We start from the raw sequence: 23,633 nt of genomic DNA, 5'->3' as shown, positions 1-23,633 counted from the left end.
GAATAGCAAGAAGAAGAGGCTTACTGGCGGTCGACGGAGGCGGCGGATCCCGACCGCAGGTGGCTTGGTTCGGCAGCTAGCAGCGGCGACGGTGGTGGGGTTTCCAACAGCCAAACAAGATCTCAAAACAGGGGAAGCGGAGAAAACCAAAAAAATCCAAAGAAGAAGATGACCTACGGTGGAGAAGCTTGGGGTGGTGCACGCGGTCACCAGAGGAGGAAGAAGGAGGAGAGGGTTAGTGGTGGAGCAATCACAGAGAAAGAGGAATGGGGGGTTTTTAATAGGCCCCCAATTCGAACGATAGACCGTCGTGATTCTCGCGGCGGGTGTGATCAGCGGCCGCTCGTGCGGACGCGGAGCAGCCACAAAACGTTCGCGAGGCTGCCGCAGATTGTCCACAGCATCTCTGCTCCCGTTGCGCCTGGAGAAGCCGGAGGGGGATCACGTTTGCGATCCCCTGCTCTGCCCCTTCCAAAAGGGGCGTTGGGCTAAAGTCGGCTGGGGTTGCCGGCTTCAGCTCAGTATCTCACATTCTCTCCCCCTTAAGAAAATTTCGTCCTCGAAATTTGAGAGATCTAGGCCTTTCAAATTTAAAGATGCTCAGCCCATTGAGTAATATAAATCCAAGATCTCATTCTTCTTGATTGAAATCAGTGTGATAGATAACTTTGGATCAATTATCAAAAATTTCATAAAACTCGCAAGATTAACACTAGATAAGTGACTGACTAAAATCTCGGATTGAAATTATCATCTTGATGCATGTTCACTCGAGATCGGATCAGGATCGATTCACAACAGGATTGATTAAAATTAGTGTGTTTGGAATAGAACTTGAAATGAAATAGATCTCATACACTTATCATGGTGGTGCACTAATCCCTCAAAAGATAATGACCAACCCTAGAGTCCAATCATTATATGGCTTGGAATGTAATTCACAAAATGAACATATACTGATAGTTATCAGACAACAATGGCCTATCTGGAAAATGATTGGCATCAAATCACAAGCGTAAGTTCGAGAAAGCAGAGTATTGATATCGTGATTCAATAGGCCACAAGGCTTTAAATTTAGCTTAATTTTATAAATCATAAAGAGGAAGCAATTAACATATGATTTATTTGGTTTCTTAAAAATTTAGATCATATTTAATCAATGATCTACTCACTCTAGTCATGGAATGCTCAAAATTTTTTCTTAGCATACCCAAAAATAGCAAAGCCTATCCAAGAGATAACATAGTCATATCATGATTATCTTGAAAATCAACAGGATTTACTTTCCCTTATTAACAAAAACCTTCTTTATAGAAAAATCCAATCTTTCATCATTGTATATTATAAAACACAGTCAATGTTTTAGATCAGTTTGAAATTACTCAATCCATCAGACTTTCGCTACGCAACTCTAATCAATATTCTACAAAATTTCTTAATGATCCTAGATCATTATTTTTTTTTAATAATATCCAAGCAAAAATTTTATCCTCACTTTTGAAGCATACTAGATCAAGATTAACCCTCGAGATAATTGCCATATTTGCATCATTGTATGATCAAGCAATCATATTCTAGATCCAATATAAACTAAGCCAACTCTAGATTTTCTTGCCAATAAACAATTTGCTGTTGACTTCTCTTTTAAGAATATCAATTCTATGCCCCGATGAATTAAAAATTCTAGATTAACTTACTCATGAACATATTCAACCATCTCGAATCTTTTCTTTTATGTTAAACTTATTTGGGCCTATCATGAAATTCCACTTGCATTTCTCATATAGTGATACAAAATCCATAATCAACTCAAGGCCTTGATTTATAAATATTTGACTCACAAAAATCTAATAATCCGGTTCAAGATTTACAAGAAATTTTACAAAGATATAAGCTCTATGATTTTACATTGAGATCAATTCCTTAAATAAGTAAAATATTTTTATTTGCAATACTGTAAACATTTTGGAATCTTGTAAATCTACTAGACTTAGACAATCTGTTCAAAACACCACAAACTCATTAACTATTTCATCCCTTTAGTAATAGTTCCCATTTTTTTTAATATATATATTGCAGATAAAAGAATCTACAAATAACACAATGATATCCATATCGATCAAAATCAAAAATACTATACTTTCCAACGAAATATTTCCTTAACAAGTAAAACCATCAAGAACTTTTCCAAATCAAAGATGTCCTATTTTCGACCAACCCAAAAATATTTTAATACTCTAATATTCTCAAGACGTACTAATTGACTTCCCATCAAAGTACCAATCTTAATTGTAAAATGAAAAGATATAAAATTTCAAGTCCCAAGTAGGGCCAAAGAAGAACTCTTGAGTCTCATCCTTAAATATATTTTACTTATATATAACAATTTCATGTTTGATCCGTCTACATATTTTAACCTCGAAGAATATCATAAAATCTCTCCTAGTTCAAACATTAGACAACTTCCTATGAATGAACCTTAACTTGCCACCAAAATAATTAACTTCAAACTAGAAGTAATATTCACAATACCTGATATCAAGTTGAACTTCCAAAATAATTACATTGCACAATAATATCCAATGATTAATATTTCTTCTCTTAATTTAGTCAAAATCTAATTAATCATAACTTGAAATACAAATTGCTCCGCCAAGAAAACTCTCAGAATAGCTTATTCACACTTCGGTTACGACCATAATTAGGTTGCATTCTAATTTTAGCATTTCAAAATTCTGATAAACTAACATAAATTTATCAATAGCAAAAGCAAATAAGTACCTTTGTCTAATGGCCTAATATCTACCCATCTCTCAAACTTTTCGATGAATCCTAAAGATCCTAAAACTTAAGCTCAAATATAAATATTTCTGTTACAATCCCTAGTGATCTTAACTTAAGCTCTGATACCACCAAATCTGTCACGCCCCGAGCCCGGAGCGCGGCCGACGCCGCATGCCCGCATGACGGGCCGCATAGGCGTGCAAGACAGCAGATCATATCAAAGCAAATACAGATGCTTAAAACTTATTTATGCATTAATCATAGATTTTTAAAAATGACATAAATATTGAAGTTGTTCAAAAGCAGTCTTACAAAATTTCAAATAACATTTGCTAACATCATTCAAATGTCCAAGCTAATCTAAAATGCTAATAACTGAAGGAATAATCAAAAAATTTAGCGCACTCTCCAATCCTGTGCGATCAAGTCTCTGAATCTAAAAAATAGAAAAAACAGAATAATGAGCTACACTAACTCAGTAAGCAACAAAATACCCCATAGTGGGGTCAAAGCATATCAGACAATTACAAAATAATGACTGAAAATAAATCACAAATAACATCATTTTGCTCTTTTCAAAACTTATTATCATTTTTTTTACAAAAATTATGCTATCATAATCCAAATGTAATAGGCTACGGCCACGTAACCCAGTGGCATGGGTTGAACAAAGTGCCAAATCCTCTATTTTTATCCACCGATGGCCGCCGGTGTTGCACAAAAGTGCCAAATCCACTATATCTATCCACCGATGGTAGCCGATGTCCAAATCCACTATTCTAATTACCGGTGGTATGATGTCGAAACTGGTTCTTCATAGATTACAAGTCGACAGGTCCAACGTATAATTCCCATTGGTGGAGTCAGAAAAGAACAGAACAGATCATTGCCATGCTGAGAATGCATATATATAGAAACAGATTTCATAAATTGCCCAGTCATCGTTTACGGATTTCAGAGCATACAACATAATTTTTAAATAAAATTTAACATACCAGACCCATTTTACCAAATACAAAATATATTTTGAAATTTAATCCACTAATAATTATTTTACCAAATAATTTAGAAACATGCACTTTGAAGTATTAAGTTATTTAGCTTTTTTCGCTTAACTACTACTTCAGATAAGCGGATCAGATTCACCTGTTTAAATTTAATTAAATTCTTTGTTAATTTCAAAGTTAAGCAAAATCAAAATTAATATTATTGGACATGGCCCAATAGGGTCCAAAGTTGGCCCACAATGGGCATGGCCCGATAGGGCCCACATCGGACACGGCCCAATGGGCCCTGCAAAGATCCGGCCTAATAGGGCCCCCAAAGTTGGCCTCTAGATGGATTATTGATGCAATAAAATTTATTACAGGGACTAATACTTAATTACAGGATACTGTTCTATAATAAAACTTGAGTGAAGTGACTAAATAATATATTTGAGGACCTTTGTGTAATACAACTTTCTTAGAGAGATCAAACCTAAATTGCAGAAGGAAATAATATATTGTCAAGGGCTTAACTGCAAAACCCCATTTTATTGGCCAAACAAATTCGGGTTTCAGATCTGAATTAGATTTTGGGTTTTGGATTTCGGGTCTGAACTGAGTTTCGAATTTCAGGTCTGAACTGGATTTCAGGTTTTGGGTCTGAACTGGGCCAAATTGGGCTCACAAAGGGTACGGGCCAAATAGGACCAAAAAGGCTGAATTAGGCCCAGGTTGGGCCCAACACAACTGAACTAGGCCCAAGTTGGGCCCACAGTGAACAGGGCCCAAGCTTGGCCCAGTTCAGCCCACGATGGGGCCTTCCTCTTCCCCAAACCCCCACGGACAGGAGAAGGGACAGGGGAGGAAGAGAGCTGGCGAGGTGGCCGGCCTGGCTGGCGGAGGCCATCCCTCGGTGGACGGCCAGCCGGTCGCAGTGGCCGCCGCCGGCTGCTGTGGTGGTCAGCATGGAGAAAGAGACCGAAGTGGTCTCGATTTGGGGCCAAAACAAAGGGAAGAATCAATGCTATTTGGCAATAGAATGAATAGCAAGAAGAAGAGGCTTACCGGCGGTCGACGAAGGTGGCGGATCCCAGCCGCAGGTGGCTCGGTCCGGCAGCTAGTTAGTGGCGACGACGGTGGGATTTCCAACAGCCAAAATAGATCTCAAAACAGTGGGCGGAGGAAACCAAAAAATCCAAAGAAAAAGATGACCTAGGGTGGAGAAGCTCGGTTGGGGTGGCGCACACGGTCACCGGAGGAGGAGGGAGGAGAGGGTCGGTGGTGAAGCAATCACATAGAAGGAGGAATGGGGGGTTTTTAATAGGCCCCCAATTCGAACGGTAGACCGTCGTGATTCTCACGGCGGGTGTGATCAACGGCCACAAAACATTCGCAGGGCTGCAACAGATTGTCCACGGTACCTCTACTCCCATTGCGCCCGGAGAAGCCGGAGGGGGATCGTGTTTGCGATCCCCTGCTCTGCCCCTTCCAAAAGGGGCATTGGGCTGAAGTCGGCTGGGGCTGCCGGCTTCAGTCCAGTATCTCACAAAGTGCTACAAAAGGGCCAGCGAAACACGCTATTGAAGAAATGGTTTCAATTTTGAAAGCTGAAGGATAGAATAGAGACGAGCTCAAGAGAAACGAGGGTTTTGTTGGTTTTGTTTGACCATAGGAAGGTCGGTCCATCAACGTTGGCAATTTTTTTGTTTGCTCAACGGGATGGCTCTTTCCAACCAATCTAGACCAAACTATACAATGACATTTGTCACGCCCCCGACACGAGATCACGAGCCGGGGGTCGCGGCAACCGCCGCACACTCGTAGTACACTGTAATCAAACATAATAATATGAATTTTTTTAATAAAAAGTTTTTGTTTGTGATGTGACTTTGGTTATCAATGTGATTTAGATTGTGTATTTGTTACGTTGGAAAGTAATGCATACAGGTTTAAAAATTGCTTTTATAATTTTTTTAAAAAAAAATTCACTATTGCTGATGCTTTTAAGCGTCGGCAATAACAACCGGCATATCTATATTGATGCTTAAAAGCGTCGGTAATAACGAAACTGACACGCCTATACCGACGCTTTTTAAAAGCATCGGTAATTACGAAACGTTAAGGTGGGCTATACCGATGCTTTACGACATCGGGAAAAGGACCTTTACTGACGCTTTCAAAAAGCATCGGTATAGGGTCAGGTAATGCCGACACTTTCGGAAAGCATCGGAAATAAACTCTTCCACCCTCACTTGCCCGACGCTTTTAAGACACTTTTGAAAGCATCGACATGAAAAGTACCGACGCTTATAAGCGTTGGTAACAACTCTAAAAGGCGCCAAGAGAGTTTATATCTTTTGTAGGGGGAGGTCCCTTGTTCCTTCTCTAGTATCCACCCCTGAAGCCTCAATTAGAGCTAGAAATCTTGAGCTTGCCATGGAAGATTTCACTTTTGATTGGCCGTGAGATCTCACTGGTGGCAAGGTAAGGTTTCTAAACTTCTCTCTCTCCTCCTTTCTTTTAATTTGGGCCATTCATTCCTTTTGATTAGAGCTGGCAAGTCATCAAAATCTACTCGGAACAGGGGTGCTTTGTTTCAGTTTTTCTTTAGTTGCCATTGCTTCCTTATCACGGCTTAGCACTGCTCTAGGCCACTGACTTTGAACCGGTTAGTGGCCCAATTTCCTTTGACAACAGGATTTTTCCTATTTTTTCTTTGTTTTCTTTTCTTCCATGCTGCTGTCGGTCACCGAGCATGGCTCGCCGTCTGGGACATTACTACGTTACTGCTGCCGCAATTGGGGGGTCGTTACCATCGAGGGGTGGCCAGCCCTAGAGCCTATTTCTTCTTCTAATTTGAGAAGATAACCATCTTCCTCTTGCCTTCTCTCTCTTTCTCTCTCTCCTCTTTCTTTCTTTATCACTCTTTCTCTCTCTACATATTTTAATGGACCAATTGGGGACTGGCTGGCATTATGTGACTAAGGGTCCTGTGGCAGCAATGAATGACTAGGAGCTCTAAGCCGGTATTGCAAACCGGAGATTTATGGTCGCTGTTATGCAACCCTAGGAGGGTTTCGAGTTGGTGTTATGCGACCCTAGGAGGATTCCAGATCGGTGTTATGTGGCCTTAGGAGGATTCTAGGGAGAGTTTTTAGTTGACCTTGTTATGATCATCCACCATAATCTATGGATTGTTATGATTTCTCTAATGATGAGATCTGGCTCTATAGGTGAGCAATCATTTGAGCAAAAAGATGCTAAGCAGATCACTTTGTCTCCGAGTTCATAGATTGAGGAGAGGATTGGTGTACATAGTATTTGAGTTTGTCATCGCTAGAGATAAGAATCCCTCAATACAATCATCTATATGATTATGAAAAATTTGTAAATAGATGTATTATATATTCATGATTAAATAAAAAATTTATGTTATCATCTGCATGATTGCGAGTATCTTACATTTGTTGGTATATGTATTGTGTCGATGGTTTGATGATGTGATGTCAATTAGTCTAGCTTTTTATGAAATTTATTATTTTGTGATTAATCATGTAGACTATGACTAAATTAAGAAAAATCAATATTTTGATATAATTATACGGTGTGCTATGGGCGGCATCTGAATTGGTTGGCCACGTAAGAAATGTGGTGTATGTGCTGGGTTAGTCTTGGGTTGAGATGCAGTATTATGTTTGGCCTACTAGGGGCTCGAGTATATCAGTAACTAATCCAAGGCTAGAAAGTCAATTTCTAAGATAATGAGTTGTGTTTAATCATTGTTGTGACATAATTAAATAAAATTTTGCATAATTGTAATAGTGGGGGAAAAGGGAGGTATTTGGACTAGTTGGCTTCGTATGAAATGTGGTATATATGCATGATACATGCACATGTCTGTATATATTCATGTTTGCATGCGTGTATGTATTGTTAATGAGGCACATCTGAGTGGTATCCAATCCCCTTATTTCCCTTCAGTGAATCCATTACGAGAACTTGAACAGCTAGTTTATCTAAAGTGACTCGGCCAAGATTGGGCCAAACGAAACTTGACCCTCATCAGACGATGGTAAACCCCTCCTAGACGGTTGTTGAGTGTAAAAATATAACAAATGCTAAGAATACCTTGTGATGCCGAGCATTCCCGGCAAATGATCAATGGCATATAGTGGTCTAGATGACTAACTATTAGTTTGTTGATATTGTTGTTTTCAACGAAGGTAGGTGGTACCATCAGGACTTTTGTTGACGTATGGGAAAGTAAGAAATTACATAATGGAATTTTTTTTTTTTATTCTTCAGTTCATTTTCATATTGTACACTATTGCAAATCATTGAGTAAGGAAGCATGATCACTAATATCTTTATTTTGAAATTGATTGAATGTTTACTCTTTTTTTTTCTAGTGGTTGGTAATTGTAGCTTAGTGCAACCCAGAGAGGCAATACAAGATAAGAATGAGTTGTATTAGTTTTTGTGATTGTGGGTTCATGCAGGCCTCTGGTTTTATCTAATCACATAAGAAGCCAAGAAGAATGGAGATAAATTAATAATGACAAGAATGTGAATTTTTTTGGGAGATATGCTTACAACTGCAAGCTATAGTTTCTTGTTCTGGAAGCGAAACAAGAAGACTGTAAGAAAATAAATAATAGAATATTTACACTACGGGCAATGTAAATCACATTAAGTACAGAACAGAGTGAAATTTGGCAAGGAAAGGATGAAGTATGGAGTGGATGGGAAATACACATCATAATGAAGCCTTATATGAGTGGGGATGAGCAGTAATTAGTTTGTGTCGACAGTTTTTGTAAACATTGAAGATTAGTGATGCATGTAAGTGTCGAAAACTTTAAACAGGCCTCCCATGATAATTTTCTTGCTAGAATCGTCAGATTACATTAATAAGGCAATACTTACTAGTGTCGTTAAATTCCACAAAGAAGACGATGCTAATAAGCATCATCTGATGCCAAAACCCTAATTCGTTCTCGCTTCTCTCCGCCCCAATCCATATCCTAAATCCATCCCTAATATCCTCCTTTTCCTCCTCCCCCTCCTCCTTCCTCAAGCTCCGCCGCTCGAGACCAGCGCTCCTCCTCCTCTCTTGAGCTCCTCTGCCATCCTCCTCCTCCTGCTCTTCCCCCTCCTCCTCGCCCAAGCTCCGTCACCCAACACCAGTTTTCCACCTCCTCCTCCCCCACCCCTCCCCCGAGCTCCTCCACCATCCTCGCCCCTCGAGCTCCTCTGCTGCCCTCCTCCTCTTCCCCCTCCTCCTCCCCTGAGCTCCGCCGCCCGACACCAGTTCTCCTTCCCCTCCTCCTCCTCCTCCTCCCACGAGCTTCTCTACCGGGCTCTACTCTCTCTCTCTCTCTGTGTGTTCACCCCTCTCCCTCCAGGGTTCTTTCTCTACAAATTATGGGCCATCCTCTTCCAGGCGATGGCATCCTCTCTGAGATCGCTGAATCTATGAAGCAGGTAATCCGTTGCAAGCTATGCTCTATTAATCAATTCGTAGATTTTTTTTTTTTGAGCAAATCTTTTTAACACCTCTTCAATGTAACGTAGCATCCCAATTTTGAGAAGTAAAATCAGCTTTTCGTTTTATTTTATGTAGTACCATGAAAGCTTTGTTTCATGGATTATGCTAGGAACTCTTATTTAGTATGATCGAGTATAATGTTGAGTACTTCCAGTTGATTAACTATATTTTTGAGTATAATTTTAATGGATGACTTGTTTTGTAGGTTAACTATGTCATTTCCTTGAGATGGCCAATGGTTGATGTTCTATAGATCAACATGTGATCTGTCTCTTTATTGTTACAAATCAGTAATAAAAATAGAAATGTTTAATTTACTTTGATCTTTAGTACAAACTTAGATATGCATATGCACGCACACAATGTATCTGGTTACATGTAGTGTGTTGTCCCATGATTCTTTTTTAGTGGAAAAAGGTACATTACCATTCAATCCGAGGCCCCACTAGTATAAACTAGAAAAGTTCATGACTGCTACCAACATAGCATCTACCTTACTAGGTTAACCTTTGCTTGATTAGGAAATCACTACAAGAAAATACATATTCAGCGACTAAGATTCTAGTCGCCAAATAACCATATTTGGTCGCCGAAACCTTTTCGCGACTAGAATACTCTTCGTCGCCGAACCCTAGTCACTGAAAGGTTTTGGCGACCAATATTGTGTGGTCACCTAAGGTACACCAATAACGACCAACGTTTGGTTGCCGAAGCAACTTTTCAGCGACCAAATTTGTTGTCGCTAATTCCCACGCCGACCAAATAGTTGGTCGTGGAATGTTTGTCTTCCGCTACCAAAAATATGGTCACTGAATGTCTATCTTCCCCCACCAATAGTTTGGTCGTAGAATGTATTGGAATGCATTGGCAACAAACATTTTTTGGTGGCAGAAAGTATTAACCTGTATTTAATTAATAATTCAAATTATAAGCTTAATATTTATTTTTGGGCTCGTTCCAAATCCTGTACAACCAACACAGCCTATCCATTATCCATATTGCACAATACATTTGCTCATCCAAATAGTAGTATACACAATGTTGGAGAATCCATAATCATTCATTATAAATATCATCATCTATAAGTCTAAAGTCAAGCAAACCTATTAACCATTCATCAAAATGTTTCATCCATACCATATGTTAAGGTGATAATCATCACCAAACACATCAAAATGTAAATTAAAAATTCCAAAATATCTGATCTTGCAATTCATCCAAACAACCATCATGTAGATAAAAATATGAATAAACAAAAAACTGATTTCTGCTTGTAGACAACTCCACCATGATCATCTGAACAAAAGCTATCCATGTACCAAAAACTAGATTCACATGCTCATAACTCCACCATGTATCAGAGAAAGCAAAAAAGAATACACAATCAATAACCACATGTGAAAAATAATAAACTAAAATTCAAGTATAAGTTCACAATGATATTTCGCTTAATTTGGTCCAAATCTCTAAATAACCTACGTAATATAAATGAGAATACATACCAACGAGTATTTGTGCCACCAGTTGAATAAATGGCCCCATCATGATGGATAGACGACTTATGCGTTTGAGTCTTTTCCTTTAAGAACTCTGTCACCAAACTTGTACGATGTGCAATTTGCTTCTGTTCTTCCTCTCGCTCTTTCTTTTCCTCCTCACGCTCTCTCCTCTCCTGTTCCAATTGCCTCCGCAGCTCCTCACGCTCCATCTTCATCTCCTCCATCTCAGCTTTAAGTTTCTGTAACTCCCCAACATGGTCTTGTGACACACGGCTAGGTGTGGAAGAAGATGAAGAGGGCTTCGGCCCATCCCCAAATCCAAGAATGTATCTCTTCCTTTTTCCAAGTGCCTGCCTAGACATCTCCTCTGATGTTAATTGCACACCGGATTGGGAAGATTCTTCTCGCAAGCTCAACATCTTTGACTGTCAATGCAAAGGTAACAACAGAATTAAATGTATATATAATCTTGCAAAAGCATAAAGTGATTTAAATTATCATTGAGATTTTAGATACCTACATGTTTCACGGCGCAAATAGGATCAATCCACTCTTTGTTCTTCTTGGTATGAGTTTTCTTATAGAATTCTGGAAATTCAAGGTTTTCAGAACCATTAAACTTAGATTAGCATATAGCCACTATATAATAAAAAAACTAGAATAACTGTCAGATCTACTTGCATAAAAGGATTCCAAAAATATACATGCAGCAAACTAGAATAAAAAATCTACTTGCAGCAAATTATCTATTTTATAATAGCCAAAACTATCCCATAGACTGTTTCACAGGCAATTCACTAAAAATATAGCCAGTACATACTCAAAAATATATTACCTATATAGTCATTGTTGCAACAAATGACCGAGATCCTGAACAATGATTGTACTCAAGCTTTTTCCTATTCTTTTTGCCAGCTTTTGATCTCACCTTCAAAAAAAATACAAATTAAAAATCTAAAGAAAACATTATGATCAAATATTTTACTTATAAACTCTGAAGCACTAAATATGTAAGTTACCTTGTGTTCTTTGCTTTTCCACACATCGTCAATTAAGTGGTGCCAATCCTCTTGAGTCACATGTTCGTATGGATGACTATAAGGATCCACATGTAAGACATTCTTAACATGTTTGTAATGCAATTTCATATTGTGCCTCCAATTTCTGTGAATATTGTAGCATTTTCTGTGGACAGCTTGCTGAGCTACTAGATTGCCATGATAATCATCCGAGATTTTGAACTTGTCCTAAAAACATAAGTAAAATCATTATGTAGTATGATCAATGCAACTATTACAAGTATATAAGAAAATATTATGCAATAAATAATTACAAGGACAGATTGTATGATAGCAGATTGAGTAGCCTCATCTACATGCCGCCACGTCGGTATGCCCTTAATTGGACACATTCTCCTAATATACACCCCCAACAGACTGGCTACCTTTGGGGCATTAATACCACATAAAGCATTCCACTCATCAAGTACTGGACCAGAAAGCTTTTCTCCGCCATTCTGGGCAATGAGCTTATCAATTCCTTTCCCAACTGTCTTACCCCGCACGCGCTTTGATGATGAACCTGCTAAAATAGTTAAATACTTTAGGCCATAAGACAAACCTGCTAATGATAGATAAAGAGAACGCAAAAAAAACACAAAATCACTGAAATGCCATCATTTTACCAAGAGTATCTTAGCAATAACAAGATTCAGAAAGATGAGTTTTCTCACCCACGCTGTTGGCAATAATAGGTGGACTTGAAAGCTCGTGGGTTTGCTGGGTAGAAAAGGTGGGGAGCAGAGTAGGTTGGGCAGCCATCACGGGCACAAGTTTAGCATCTCCAGAAGAATTTAGTTCTTCATTATCAGATGGCAGATACTCATCATCATCATCGCCATTGCTAATCTTGTTCGGTCCTTCATTACCATTCTGATTTGAACCAAACAATGCCTTGGACATACCCGGTATGCCAAGAGCCTCTAATCTAATTGAGTTCATTTCAATCCTTTTTTGCCTTTGCCTTTCGTATCCCGTCAGCTTCTGGGACAAGCACCCAGGCTTCACAAATTTTTTACCTACTTTGTGCATCTTTCATAATAAAAACTAGATAGATACAATATTACATTCAGCCATAAAGAAATATGGAGTAAAAAGTACATCACACTCTCCATAAAAAATAGAAGCATGTAAGATAAAAATGGATGATTTTCATTAACATATAAAACAGAAGCATGTAAGATAAAAATGTTCAACTTTGCTATAGATAGATCATTAAATATATCATAGCTCTAAATCTACGAGTGTATCACTGTCACTATCAATGTCTTCTTCTTCATCGCTAGGCTCCTCCATTACTTCATCGACACTCCCCCCGGCTTGATCTCGCCCACGGCACTGCAAAATGACCTCCTCTTGAATAATTTCAGCATCAATATCATATCTGCGCAAATCCATTGTGGTTGGCTCTTCAATGAAAATTGGTTCAACGTCATTGGTTTCATCTTGTTGGAATGCATGATTGAGAACAATGGTTTCTTCAACATCATTGGGTTCTAAATCACTCATCTGTGGCACATCCCATATACCTCGATGCTTGAATCTTTGGACAACTTTCCAATTGCCACGTCTCTCTGCAGTGTCATTAATATAGAATACTTGCTGCACTTGACTCGGTAGTACAAAAGAATCATCTTTGTACCACCGACTTCTTGTATCAATGCTAGTGCAATGCGCATCAATGCAGAAAGTTTTTTTACTTCCATTGTTGAACCATTCGCATTGGAACAAAACGACTTGTTGTCCGAACATATATGTTAATTCCCAAACTTTGCACAAGTAACCGTAGAAGTCAATCAGTTGCCCTTCGTGGTCCCCTTCAACAACTAACCCACTATTCTGGCTTTTACGGCGGTTGTCACGTTCGATGGTATGGAATTGGACACCATTACAAAAGCACCCTGAATATATGTTGACTATCGGACGAGGACCGTTGGCCAATGACCATAATTCATCAGTAGCTTCCGGTGATCGCTGGTTTCGAAGTTGAGTCATCTATAACAAAAAAGTGACATAATATGTTGCTTCACTTTCAAATGCAAGGATAACGGTCGTACATGTTAATTAATTTTGCTTACGCGATCTTTGAACCACTTGGGAAATTCTTTACGTTGTCTGTTTATGATGTCAACTTCACTCTCACCTTGTATGTAGTTCTTGTGTTCCCTATTCGACATTCCGTAACGTATAAGTAACATATAAGTCTAAAACAACTAAATATACAATAGCTGAACCTTAATAAGCAAGTTAAAAAAACATACTCTCGATATTGATCCACTTCTGAACTATCGTATAAGACAAACCATTCAGCCATCTCGAGTTCATTGACCAGCACATCAGGTCCCCTTCGGATTAACCCAAATGGTCGGGCACTTTGAGTAAAGACTGCTAACCCCGTGCCACGATCACCACCGTCATCATTCCTTTCTTCTCTGTTAAACACCGTTTCGATTCCATTGAGGTACATTGAGCAAAATGTTGTACTCTCTTTAGAAATATAAGCCTCAGCGATAGAACCTTCTAGGTGAGCTCGGTTAGCAACAAATCCTTTTAGAACTCCGAGTAACCTACGATAAATAATAGCTCAATGCTAATAGAAAAATTCTTACATGTACAATAATATATATGATTACTATTCCTACTATACGGTTGCAAATAATTACCTTTCAATTGGATACATCCATCGCACTGGCCCTCCAAGAATAGCCTCGCGAGGCAAGTGAATAGCTAGATGAACCATGACATCAAAGAAGGCAGGAGAGAAAATCTTCTCAAGCTTGCAAAGAATAAGAACAATTTGGTCCTCTAATTTTTTCAAATCAGCTTTTTTTAATGCCTTGGAGCACAATTGCTCAAAGAAATTGCCTAACTGAAATAATGCAGTATTAAGTTCTTTGTTGAGGTACCCACGCATTCCAACTGGAAGAAGGCGTTGCAAAAGAATATGATAGTCATGACTTTTCAGACCCGATAATTTACCACCTTGAGTACTTACACAGCTAGATATGTTTGCCGCATAGCCATCTGAAAACTTAATCGATTTTAAAAAATCACAAAACCCTTGTCTCTCTTGCAGGGACAATGTGTACAATGCTAGAGGCTTCTCATAAGATCCGTTCGCCCGCTTTTTTAGGTGTAACTCCTTCCGTATACCCATATCTGCCAAATCCATGCGTGCTTTTTCTGTATCCTTGCATTTCCTATCTACGCCCAGCAATGTCCTAACAATATTTTCTGTAATGTTCTTTTCTATGTGCATGACATCCAAGTTGTGACGCAGCTTGAGTGTTTTCCAATAAGGGAGATCAAACAAAATGCTTTTCTTGGCCCAAATCGTGTCAGCATCTTTGCCCCTTTTTCTTTTCTTATTAATGCTTGGATGCTTGCCCAACGGCTTGTATGTCCCTGAATTAATTTGCTCCAAGATCTCTTCTCCCGTGAACTCTCGTGGCCTTGACCTGTCCTCACTTTTACCATTAAAGAGCTTGCTCTTTCGCCATATGTGGTTCTCAGGCAAGAAACGCCTCGCACCCATATAGCCAATCTTACTCCTCAAACGTTCTGATGAAGCATCTTCGTTACAAATGGGACAAGCCAAATAACCTTTTGTTGGCCATCCAGACATGTTACCATATGCAGGAAAGTCATTAATGGTCCACATGAGAGCAGCACGCATTCTAAATGTACTTCCACTAGAGGCATCATAAGTTTGCACGCCATCCTTCCAAAGCTCTTTCAACTCATCAATTAATGGCCTCAAGTAAACATCTATTTCTTTACCGGGAGCCGTTTTTCCGGGAATAAGCAATGACAGCATACAAAATTGCTCTTTCATACACTTCCAAGGTGGAAGATTATAAGGCATCACGATAACGGGCCACATACTGTACGATGTGCTCATATTTCCAAAAGGATTGAAACCATCGGTGGCTAGCCCTAACCTCACATTCCACGGATCCTTGGAAAACTCAGGATGTTGTCGATCAAAGTTCTTCCATTCCTCCCCATCAGTCGAATGTCTTAATGTTTCTTCATCCACTCGCTTCTCCTTGTGCCATCTCATATCTACAGCTATTTTCGGAGACAAAAATAAGCGCTTCAATCTCGGTGTCAGGGGAAAGTACCGCAAAATTTTATGAGGAATCTTCTTACCGTTACCATCATTCAGCTTATATCTAGGCTCATCACATATAGGGCATTTCTCCAGGTTTGCATTCTCCTTCCAAAAAAGAACACAATCATATTTGCATGCATGAATTAGCACATATCCCAAACCCAAATCTCGTAAAAATTTCTTGACTTCATAAAGGGTCCATGGAACAGACTTATCACACTCTGGTAGAATTTCCTTGTATACCTTCATGTTCATGTCAAAAGAGGAATTGCTCCACTGGTTGTACACCTTAATATGAAGCATCTTAATAACGAATGATAATACTGTAAAAGTTTTGCAACCAGGATAAATGGGTTGTTGAGCATCATCGAACAACTTATCAAAATTCTGTGCATCCTCCCTCCCCAAGTTATTAGGCAATTCGTCAATATCGTCATTCATGAAAGCACCCATGCAAACATCTTCCAGCATATTAGACAATTCTTCCCTATCATCGGTGCCATCCCCAGCCATTCTATCCTCAACACCTCCACCATTGTCACAGTTAGCATTATTTGAAACACAAGATTGATGCACGTGAACCGATTCTCCATGTTGCACCCAAGTCTTGTAAGAAGGCGAGATTCCTTTTAACATTAAATGAATCTTGACAACTTGAATGCTTTGTTTTTTGTCATTCATGCACTCGACACAAGGACACCAAATATCATTTGCTGAGCCTAAATTTGCCACCGCAAATTCAATAAAGGACTTCACCCCTTCTCTATACTCTTTACTCTTCATTCTATTTTTTATTGTCATCCAACTCTTGTCCATTTTGACTGACCTATAAAGTACTTCATCAAGTTAGATTGATTAGTTTATAGATTTATTTTTGTATCCTGCAAAAAAAAGTTGCAGCAGAAAACCAGAGACGGCCCAACACATTTGGAGGCCTAAGACAAATTCAATGAATGAGACATTTTCTTTTTTTATTATTATAATAATAATAAATTTTAATAAGTACAAAATAGTTAAAAAAATGATATGAAAATAGATAGCTGTCAAGTATACTATTTCAACAAAGATGCATGAATCTAACAAAGATAAAGAAGCCTCTTCAGTTTAATATAATTCTTGAATAGGAGCATGAAAATATATTTAGTTTAAAAAAAATCCCATCTCCCATCTCCCATCTCCCCTTCGATACCACAGCACGGCAACCATTCAACCCAAATAGAAATGGGAAGAAAAAATTAAAAAAATCTCCACCCTCTAAGAAGTCCATCTCCAATCCCCCTATCTTTCTTCCCGATGGCCCAGCTGGATCGGAGTAACGTTAGGGAAGGAAAACCAAGACCAAAACACTCCAATCCCCTGATTTCTCCCCTCTGTTTCTCTCCACCCAAAACAAAACCACCGTCCCCAAATCCCTCCTCGCTCTCTCTCCCTGCCGGCCCAAGAAAAGGACCTCGCCCCAAATCTCCTCCCCGGTGGCGGCGGCGGCGGCAAAGGAGGAGAAGCCCTCCACGGTGGATGCGGCGGCGGCGAAGGAGGAGAAGCCCTCGTCGGTTTCTTCTTCTCTCGCCTCGCCTCCAAATTTCCCGACAACCCCCGTGGACCCCCAGCCACCGCTCCCTCTCCCTCTCCCTCTCCCTCCCGGCCTCTGTTAAATAAATGGGTTTCTTCTTCTCCCGGCTCGCCTCCACTGGTTCCCGACGACCCCCGACGACCCCCGGCCACCTCTCCCTCTCCCTCTCCCTCCTGGCCTCTGTTTCTCGCCCAGCTTATCAAATCCTCTCCCGGCTGGCCTCCTAATTTCCCGACGACCTCCGGCCACCTCTCCCTCTCCCTCCCGGCCTCTGCTAAATTAAAATCTAGAGAAGAGAACGTACCTTGGGACGCCGACGCCGAAGGGATGACCGAACGGGCGAACCGGCGAACGGGCGATGCCGACGTGCAGGTGAAGCCGACGTGCGGGTGAAGGCAAGGTGAAGGCGACGTGCGGGTGAAAAGGAGAAGAACAGGGAATTAGGTTTTTTTTTATTTGTTTCCCTGCATTCATACTTTTTGCGACTAAATTGGTTTAGATAAAGTAAAGCTCGTAGACTCTCTAAATGGCTAAAGTCTTGTTCGTTCACTTGGTTTCTTTTCTATACATAGATGGGTCTTTGGTTAAATGGTTAACCGAATACCTTTCGCACCTAACCCAGGCTTTTGCCAACAACCTTTCTTTCAAAATCCACTTGGTGAACCTATCGCTACAGATGAACCTTTAGGAACCAAAATTTAGTCGCCAAAACTTTTACCTCCAGCCCGCGCGAAATACTGGACTCGCGCCAACTTGGTTTTGATTTTCTACGATCAAATATGCATTTAATTGATGTAAAACAATCATTCAGTAACTAAAAAGGATGCGTGCAAATTTATTTCTGAGCGGATTTTCGATCCTACCCGTAGAATGTCCAAGAATTCTATATATTTTTAAGCGAATTTTCGTTCCTGCCACGTCCTCATGTCGCGTATCCTATCGATCCATATATTTATTTGATAAGGAGTCAAGCATCGAGCTCGAGCTTTTAAAATTATATTATAATAATAATAAAAAAAAAGAATTTAAGTATGAAGAAAAGTTGTGGGATTGAGATTTAGCCGAAGAGACATGAATATGCATGCCTAAGTGAATTAAGATGTCAAACGGCACCGTTTAAAAATAAGCAGTTTTTTCTTTTTTTGAACTTAGAAATTAGCATTTTACAGGGGCTAGCACAACATCGTTCGATTTTATGGAAACTTTAAGGACCGAAATTAGATTCGTAAAAGTTTTTCTGGACTAAATTTTTTTTAGTCGTTGGAGGTGAACTTTAAGGACCAAAATTTAGTCGCCAAAAGTTTTACCTCCAGCCCGCGCGAAATATTGGACTCGTGCCAACTTAGTTTTGCTTTTCCGCGACTAAATATGCATTTCGTCGGTGTAGGATATTTATTCCGTAACTAACAAGGATGTTGGTCGCAGATAGCCTTCTTTTCCGTGACCAAACGTTAGTCGCCCAAAGTTTTACCTCCACCCGCCAACTTGGTTTTGCTTTTCCGCGACCAAATATGCAGTTCGTCGGTGTAGGATAATTATTCCGTAACTAACAAGGACGGTGGTCGCAGATAGCCTTATTATCCGCGACCAAACGTTAGTCGCCAAAGTTTTACCTCCACCCCGCCAACTTGGTTTTGCTTTTCCGCGACCAAATATCCATTTCGTCGGTGTAGGACAATCATTCAGTAACCAATAAGGATGTTGGTCGCAAATAGCCTTATTTGCCGCGACCACGATTCATGTAATCGCCGAAAGTGGTCGCTGAAAGTGAATTTTAATGGATGACTTGTTTTGTAGGTTAACTATGTCATTTCCTTGAGATAGCCAGTGGTTGATGTTCTATAGATCAACATGTGATCTGTCTCTTTATTGTTACAAATCAGTAATAAAAATAGAAATGTTTAATTTACTTTGATCTTTAGTACAAACTTAGATATGCATATGCACGCACACAATGTATCTGGTTACATGTAGTGTGTTGTCCCATGATTCTTTTTTAGTGGAAAAAGGTACATTACCATTCAATCCGAGGCCCCACTAGTATAAACAAGAAAAGTTCATGACTGCTACCAACATAGCATCTACCTTACTAGGTTAACCTTTGCTTGATTAGGAAATACATGGTGCATGGCTTGATATTTGTGGTTAAGGGTATTACAAAAATACTGAATTTTGCATTATGAAATAACTGAAACACAGCTTTTATTTTATTTCTTCCTTAACTTGTCAAATTTAAACTATTTACAATGATTTTTGAATGCCAAATATTTTTTTCTGCTATATTATTCTCGGATGCATGTCTAAAATGCAGACAAACTACCCAAAGGATGTAAATAACCTAGCAAGATATTTTCATTTATAAATCATACAGAACATTCATTGTAACACCAGGCCCGAAATGGGTCATATTGGACTAAAGTCGGCAGGCCGAACTGACGTCAGTCCAATTTGGGTAGAGGAAGAACACAGAGGATCGCGATCGTGAACCTCTGCTCTGACTTCTTCCTCCAATGGCGACGACTTCTAGCTATGGCCCCGACAGCATCCATCGCTTACTCTGCCCCCATCGCCTTCCCCTTCGACCCAAACCTCTCCATGGTCCCCTTCCTCTTCTGCCGCATCGTCGCTTTCCCTAATTATCCCACCCTTGCCGATGCTGACTCCGGCCGCTCCCTTTTCGTCCTTCTCCGATGGCCGACCTGCCACCACGGACAAGCTCCGCCACCATAGATCCTTGGATTTCTTTGGTTTTCCCTATTTTTTCTGTTTCGAGATCCCCTTTGCCGTCAAAAGCTGCTACCAGTTGCTACGGTGGAGCAGCCACGGCCGAGATCCATTGCCTTGGTCGACCGCTCGTAAGCTCTCCTCCCTCTGTTTTTTGACTTTAGCCGAATCAAGTTTCTATTTCTTCCTCTTTGGCCGAGATCCATTGCCCAACCGAGACTATTCTTGGTTTCTCCTTCTCACCAGCCACTGTAGCAGCCGCCGGCCACCAGCCACCCAGGCCCGGCCGTCGCTGAGGCTCTTCCCTCTTCTTTCTTTCTTTTCTTTCCTCATTGTTTCTGAGCTTAATGGGATGAAAACCATTTTGGGTTGTGAATAGTCATATGGGCCCTACTCAAATTTGGACCCAGTTCACTGATTTTGGGCCTGTTGGGCCGTGCCTATCGTGAGCCGAGTTCGGGCCCTTTGGCTCGTGCCATTGTGGACCGAGTTCGGGCCCTTTGGCTCGTGCCATTGTGGACCGAGTTCGGGCCCTATTGGGTCATGCCATTGTGGGCCGAGAGCGGGCCCTATTGGACCGTGTCCAATATGGGCTATGTTTGGCCTGTTGGGCCATACCCATTACGGGCCAAATTCGAGCCCTATTGGGCCATGTCCAATGTGGGCCGAGTTCGGGCCCTATTGGGTCGTACCCATTGTGAGCCAAATTCGGGCCTATTGAGTCGTGCCCATTGTGGGCCGAGTTCGGGCCTGCTCATCCATTATGAGGCCATGTCCAATCGTATTTTTGACTTTGTTTGGCTCTAAAATTAACAAAAAAATTAATTATGATATTTAAACAGGTGAACCTGATCTACCTACTTGTAGTAGGATTTAAAGCGAGAAGAGATAAGTAACTTAATGCTTCAAAGTATATTTTCTAAATTATTTAGTAAATAATTATTAATTGATTAAATTTTGAGATATGTTTTGTACTTAATAAAATGGGTTAGGCATGTTAAATATTAGTTAAAAATTATGTTATATGCTATGAAATCTGTAAAATATGACTGAGCAAATTATGAAAAATCTATTTTATATATATGTATTTATTCTCAGTATGGATATGATTTATTCTGGCCCCGCCAATGGGAATTATTTGTTAGCTCTGTCGACTTGTAATCTATGAGAAATCGGTTTTGGCACCGCACCACCGGTGATTAGAAGTAGTTTTTGGACACCGTTGCCACCGGTGGTTAACAATAGTGGTTTTGTGGCACTTTGTGCAAGCCATGCCACTGGGTTACGTGGCTATAGCATATTGATATTGGGATTCTGGTATCGGAGTTTTTGTGAAAATGATAATAAACTTTGAAAAGAAAAATATGTTATTTATGATTTATTTTTTAGTCATTATTTTGTATATTGATGAAATATCTGGCATGCTTTGATCCTACTTTGAGGTATTATGTTGCTTACTGGGCTAGTGTAGCTCATTAACAGTTTTTTTTCTATTTTTTAGATCCAGAGACATGTCACACAGGATTGGGAAGTACGCTAGATTCTGAAGATTTTCTTCAGTTATCGACATTTTAGTTAGATTAGTTAGATTATTTGATTTATGTTGACATATGGTATTTTGAAACTTTGGAGGGTTACTTTGAATAAATTATTGATTAAAAAAATTAGAAATTTGTCATTGCTTTGATATCTGAAACCTTGCATGCCTGTATGGTCTCCCGTGCAGGCATGCGGCGTCTGTTGCACTCCGAACTCGGGGTGTGATAGATTTGGTAGCATCAGAGCTCAAGTTAGATTACTAAGGGATTATTACTGAAAATAGAGGTATTAGGTCCTAAGTTTTAGGATTTTTAAGTTTTGTCGGAAAGTTTGAGAGATGGATAGAAATTAGGCAAGGAGACAAATATTTTTGTTTGCTTTTGTTAGTGATAAATTGTGTTATCTTATCTGAATTTTGAAATGCTGACTGGAGTTCTATAGAATGACTCATACCCACTGAGATGGTGGCTTTGTTTAAGAGGAGTCTATATGATTTGTATCTATTATCATATGTTTTGATAATGGATTTGTGCAATAATCTATAGTTTCATTTTTTTCTATCATTAATATGTAAACTTTTTTTAAACATGGGATAGGGCTATATCCTTTATAGCAGAGCATGTTGTGAGTCATCATCATCTATAGAGACCGGTCGTGTCGAAGCCTAGTTATTCACCGAACTTATGGGATCGGAGTGCTATAGTCGAGTGAGGGGTTATGGGGTTGGAGTCACTCCCACTCAATTGTCTGTGGTGAGCAGATATATCCGAGATGCTATACAGAGTGGTAGCACAACAGATGTTCATAGGCTAGAGATAGAGGTAGAGGACATGATCAGGTAGAGCCATCAGACAAAGATATAATCCTTGAGGTAGAGCTATGAGATAGAAATGTACGCCATGAAGGCTCAGCTAGACCAGATTACATCTTGTTGCAGAAGTTTATCCTACCTCAGGTAAATACCTACATCTATTTGTATATTTTACATAATTATCATGTATATTTTTGTATAGAGTTATGATTTATAATATGTTGTGAATTTGTATACTCAACATCAAAAAAATTTATTTCTTCGTTATGTGTTGCCAATGTTTCTGGCAGTCATAGAGATGATGATGAAATGTCATCAACCACTAATAGCCCTTATAGCTTGACTTCTTTTTTTTGAGTTTTTATATCTAATGTATATTTTTATGTCTTTTTAGTTCTTTGAGTTGTAATGGATATTCAATTAAGTTTGAAAACGTAAATATTTACCATTTTTATATATGATATAAGTGTTTATGCGAGTTTTGTTCCTTTCTTTATGGAATTCTGATTTGTAAATTACTATTTTCTATGTATGGAGTTTTGTATATATGTACAGATTTTCTTTCTTTTTAATTTTTTTTAAAAAAGGGTATGTATCACTTAGCGATGCTTTTAACTATTGTCAGAAAAATTTTAACGAGACATAGAAATATCATCCAAGTGGTACTTAACAATGCTTATAAGCATTGTCAAATAGCAATAATAAAAAGCATTGTTAAAGACTGACCACGTGATAGGCTTGCATGTTATGGATCACGTGATGCTTTTAAAAAGCGTTGTTAGTTAGTGACATGTAAAAGCATCGTTGACGATGTACATGTAAAGTGTTATAATTTTTTTTTTCCATGTTTGCATTGCCAACGCTTCGTTGATGCTTGCGAAGCATCGGAACATAATTTTGCAATGCTTATTGCATTGTTATATATGACTCAAAAAAGCACCAGAAATGCTAGTCTTTCCTGTAATGTGTAACAGTACATTAATCCGGTTGGTGCATAACT

General features: G+C 39.4%; 1 protein-coding gene and 1 long non-coding RNA gene across 7 annotated transcripts; both read right to left on the bottom strand.

Moving 5' to 3' along the window:
* Positions 1 to 10,348: 10,348 nt before the first annotated feature.
* LOC149751359 (uncharacterized) lies at positions 10,349 to 11,437 on the bottom strand. Its single transcript, XR_016398354.1, has 2 exons — positions 11,338 to 11,437; positions 10,349 to 11,242 (listed from the first exon to the last, which is right to left on the bottom strand). It is a non-coding gene; the product is annotated as an uncharacterized LOC149751359 (long non-coding RNA).
* A 40-nt stretch (positions 11,438 to 11,477) lies between these two features.
* LOC149751358 (uncharacterized) lies at positions 11,478 to 18,012 on the bottom strand. Of its 6 annotated transcripts, XM_089927306.1 has the most exons (5): positions 17,864 to 18,012; positions 12,550 to 12,907; positions 12,151 to 12,440; positions 11,837 to 12,064; positions 11,480 to 11,745 (listed from the first exon to the last, which is right to left on the bottom strand). In XM_089927306.1, the coding sequence occupies exons 2-5, from the start codon at positions 12,905 to 12,907 to the stop codon at positions 11,653 to 11,655; spliced, it is 969 nt and encodes a 322-aa protein (XP_089783432.1). In that variant the 5' UTR covers positions 17,864 to 18,012; the 3' UTR covers positions 11,480 to 11,652. The 6 variants fall into 6 exon arrangements, 3 of the variants coding, with proteins under 3 accessions (XP_089783430.1, XP_089783431.1, XP_089783432.1); XM_089927304.1 differs by having other exon boundaries at positions 11,478 to 12,064; XM_089927305.1 differs by having other exon boundaries at positions 11,479 to 12,064; positions 12,151 to 12,437.
* Between the last annotated feature and the right edge of the window lie 5,621 nt (positions 18,013 to 23,633).

The sequence above is a fragment of the Phoenix dactylifera genome, chromosome 14 (assembly GCF_051530095.1).
Source record: "Phoenix dactylifera cultivar Ajwa chromosome 14, Ajwa_hap1_PhDact_Kaust_v1.1, whole genome shotgun sequence".
Taxonomy (NCBI): Eukaryota; Viridiplantae; Streptophyta; class Magnoliopsida; order Arecales; family Arecaceae; genus Phoenix; species Phoenix dactylifera.
This window is presented reverse-complemented; position numbering and strand designations above follow the sequence as displayed.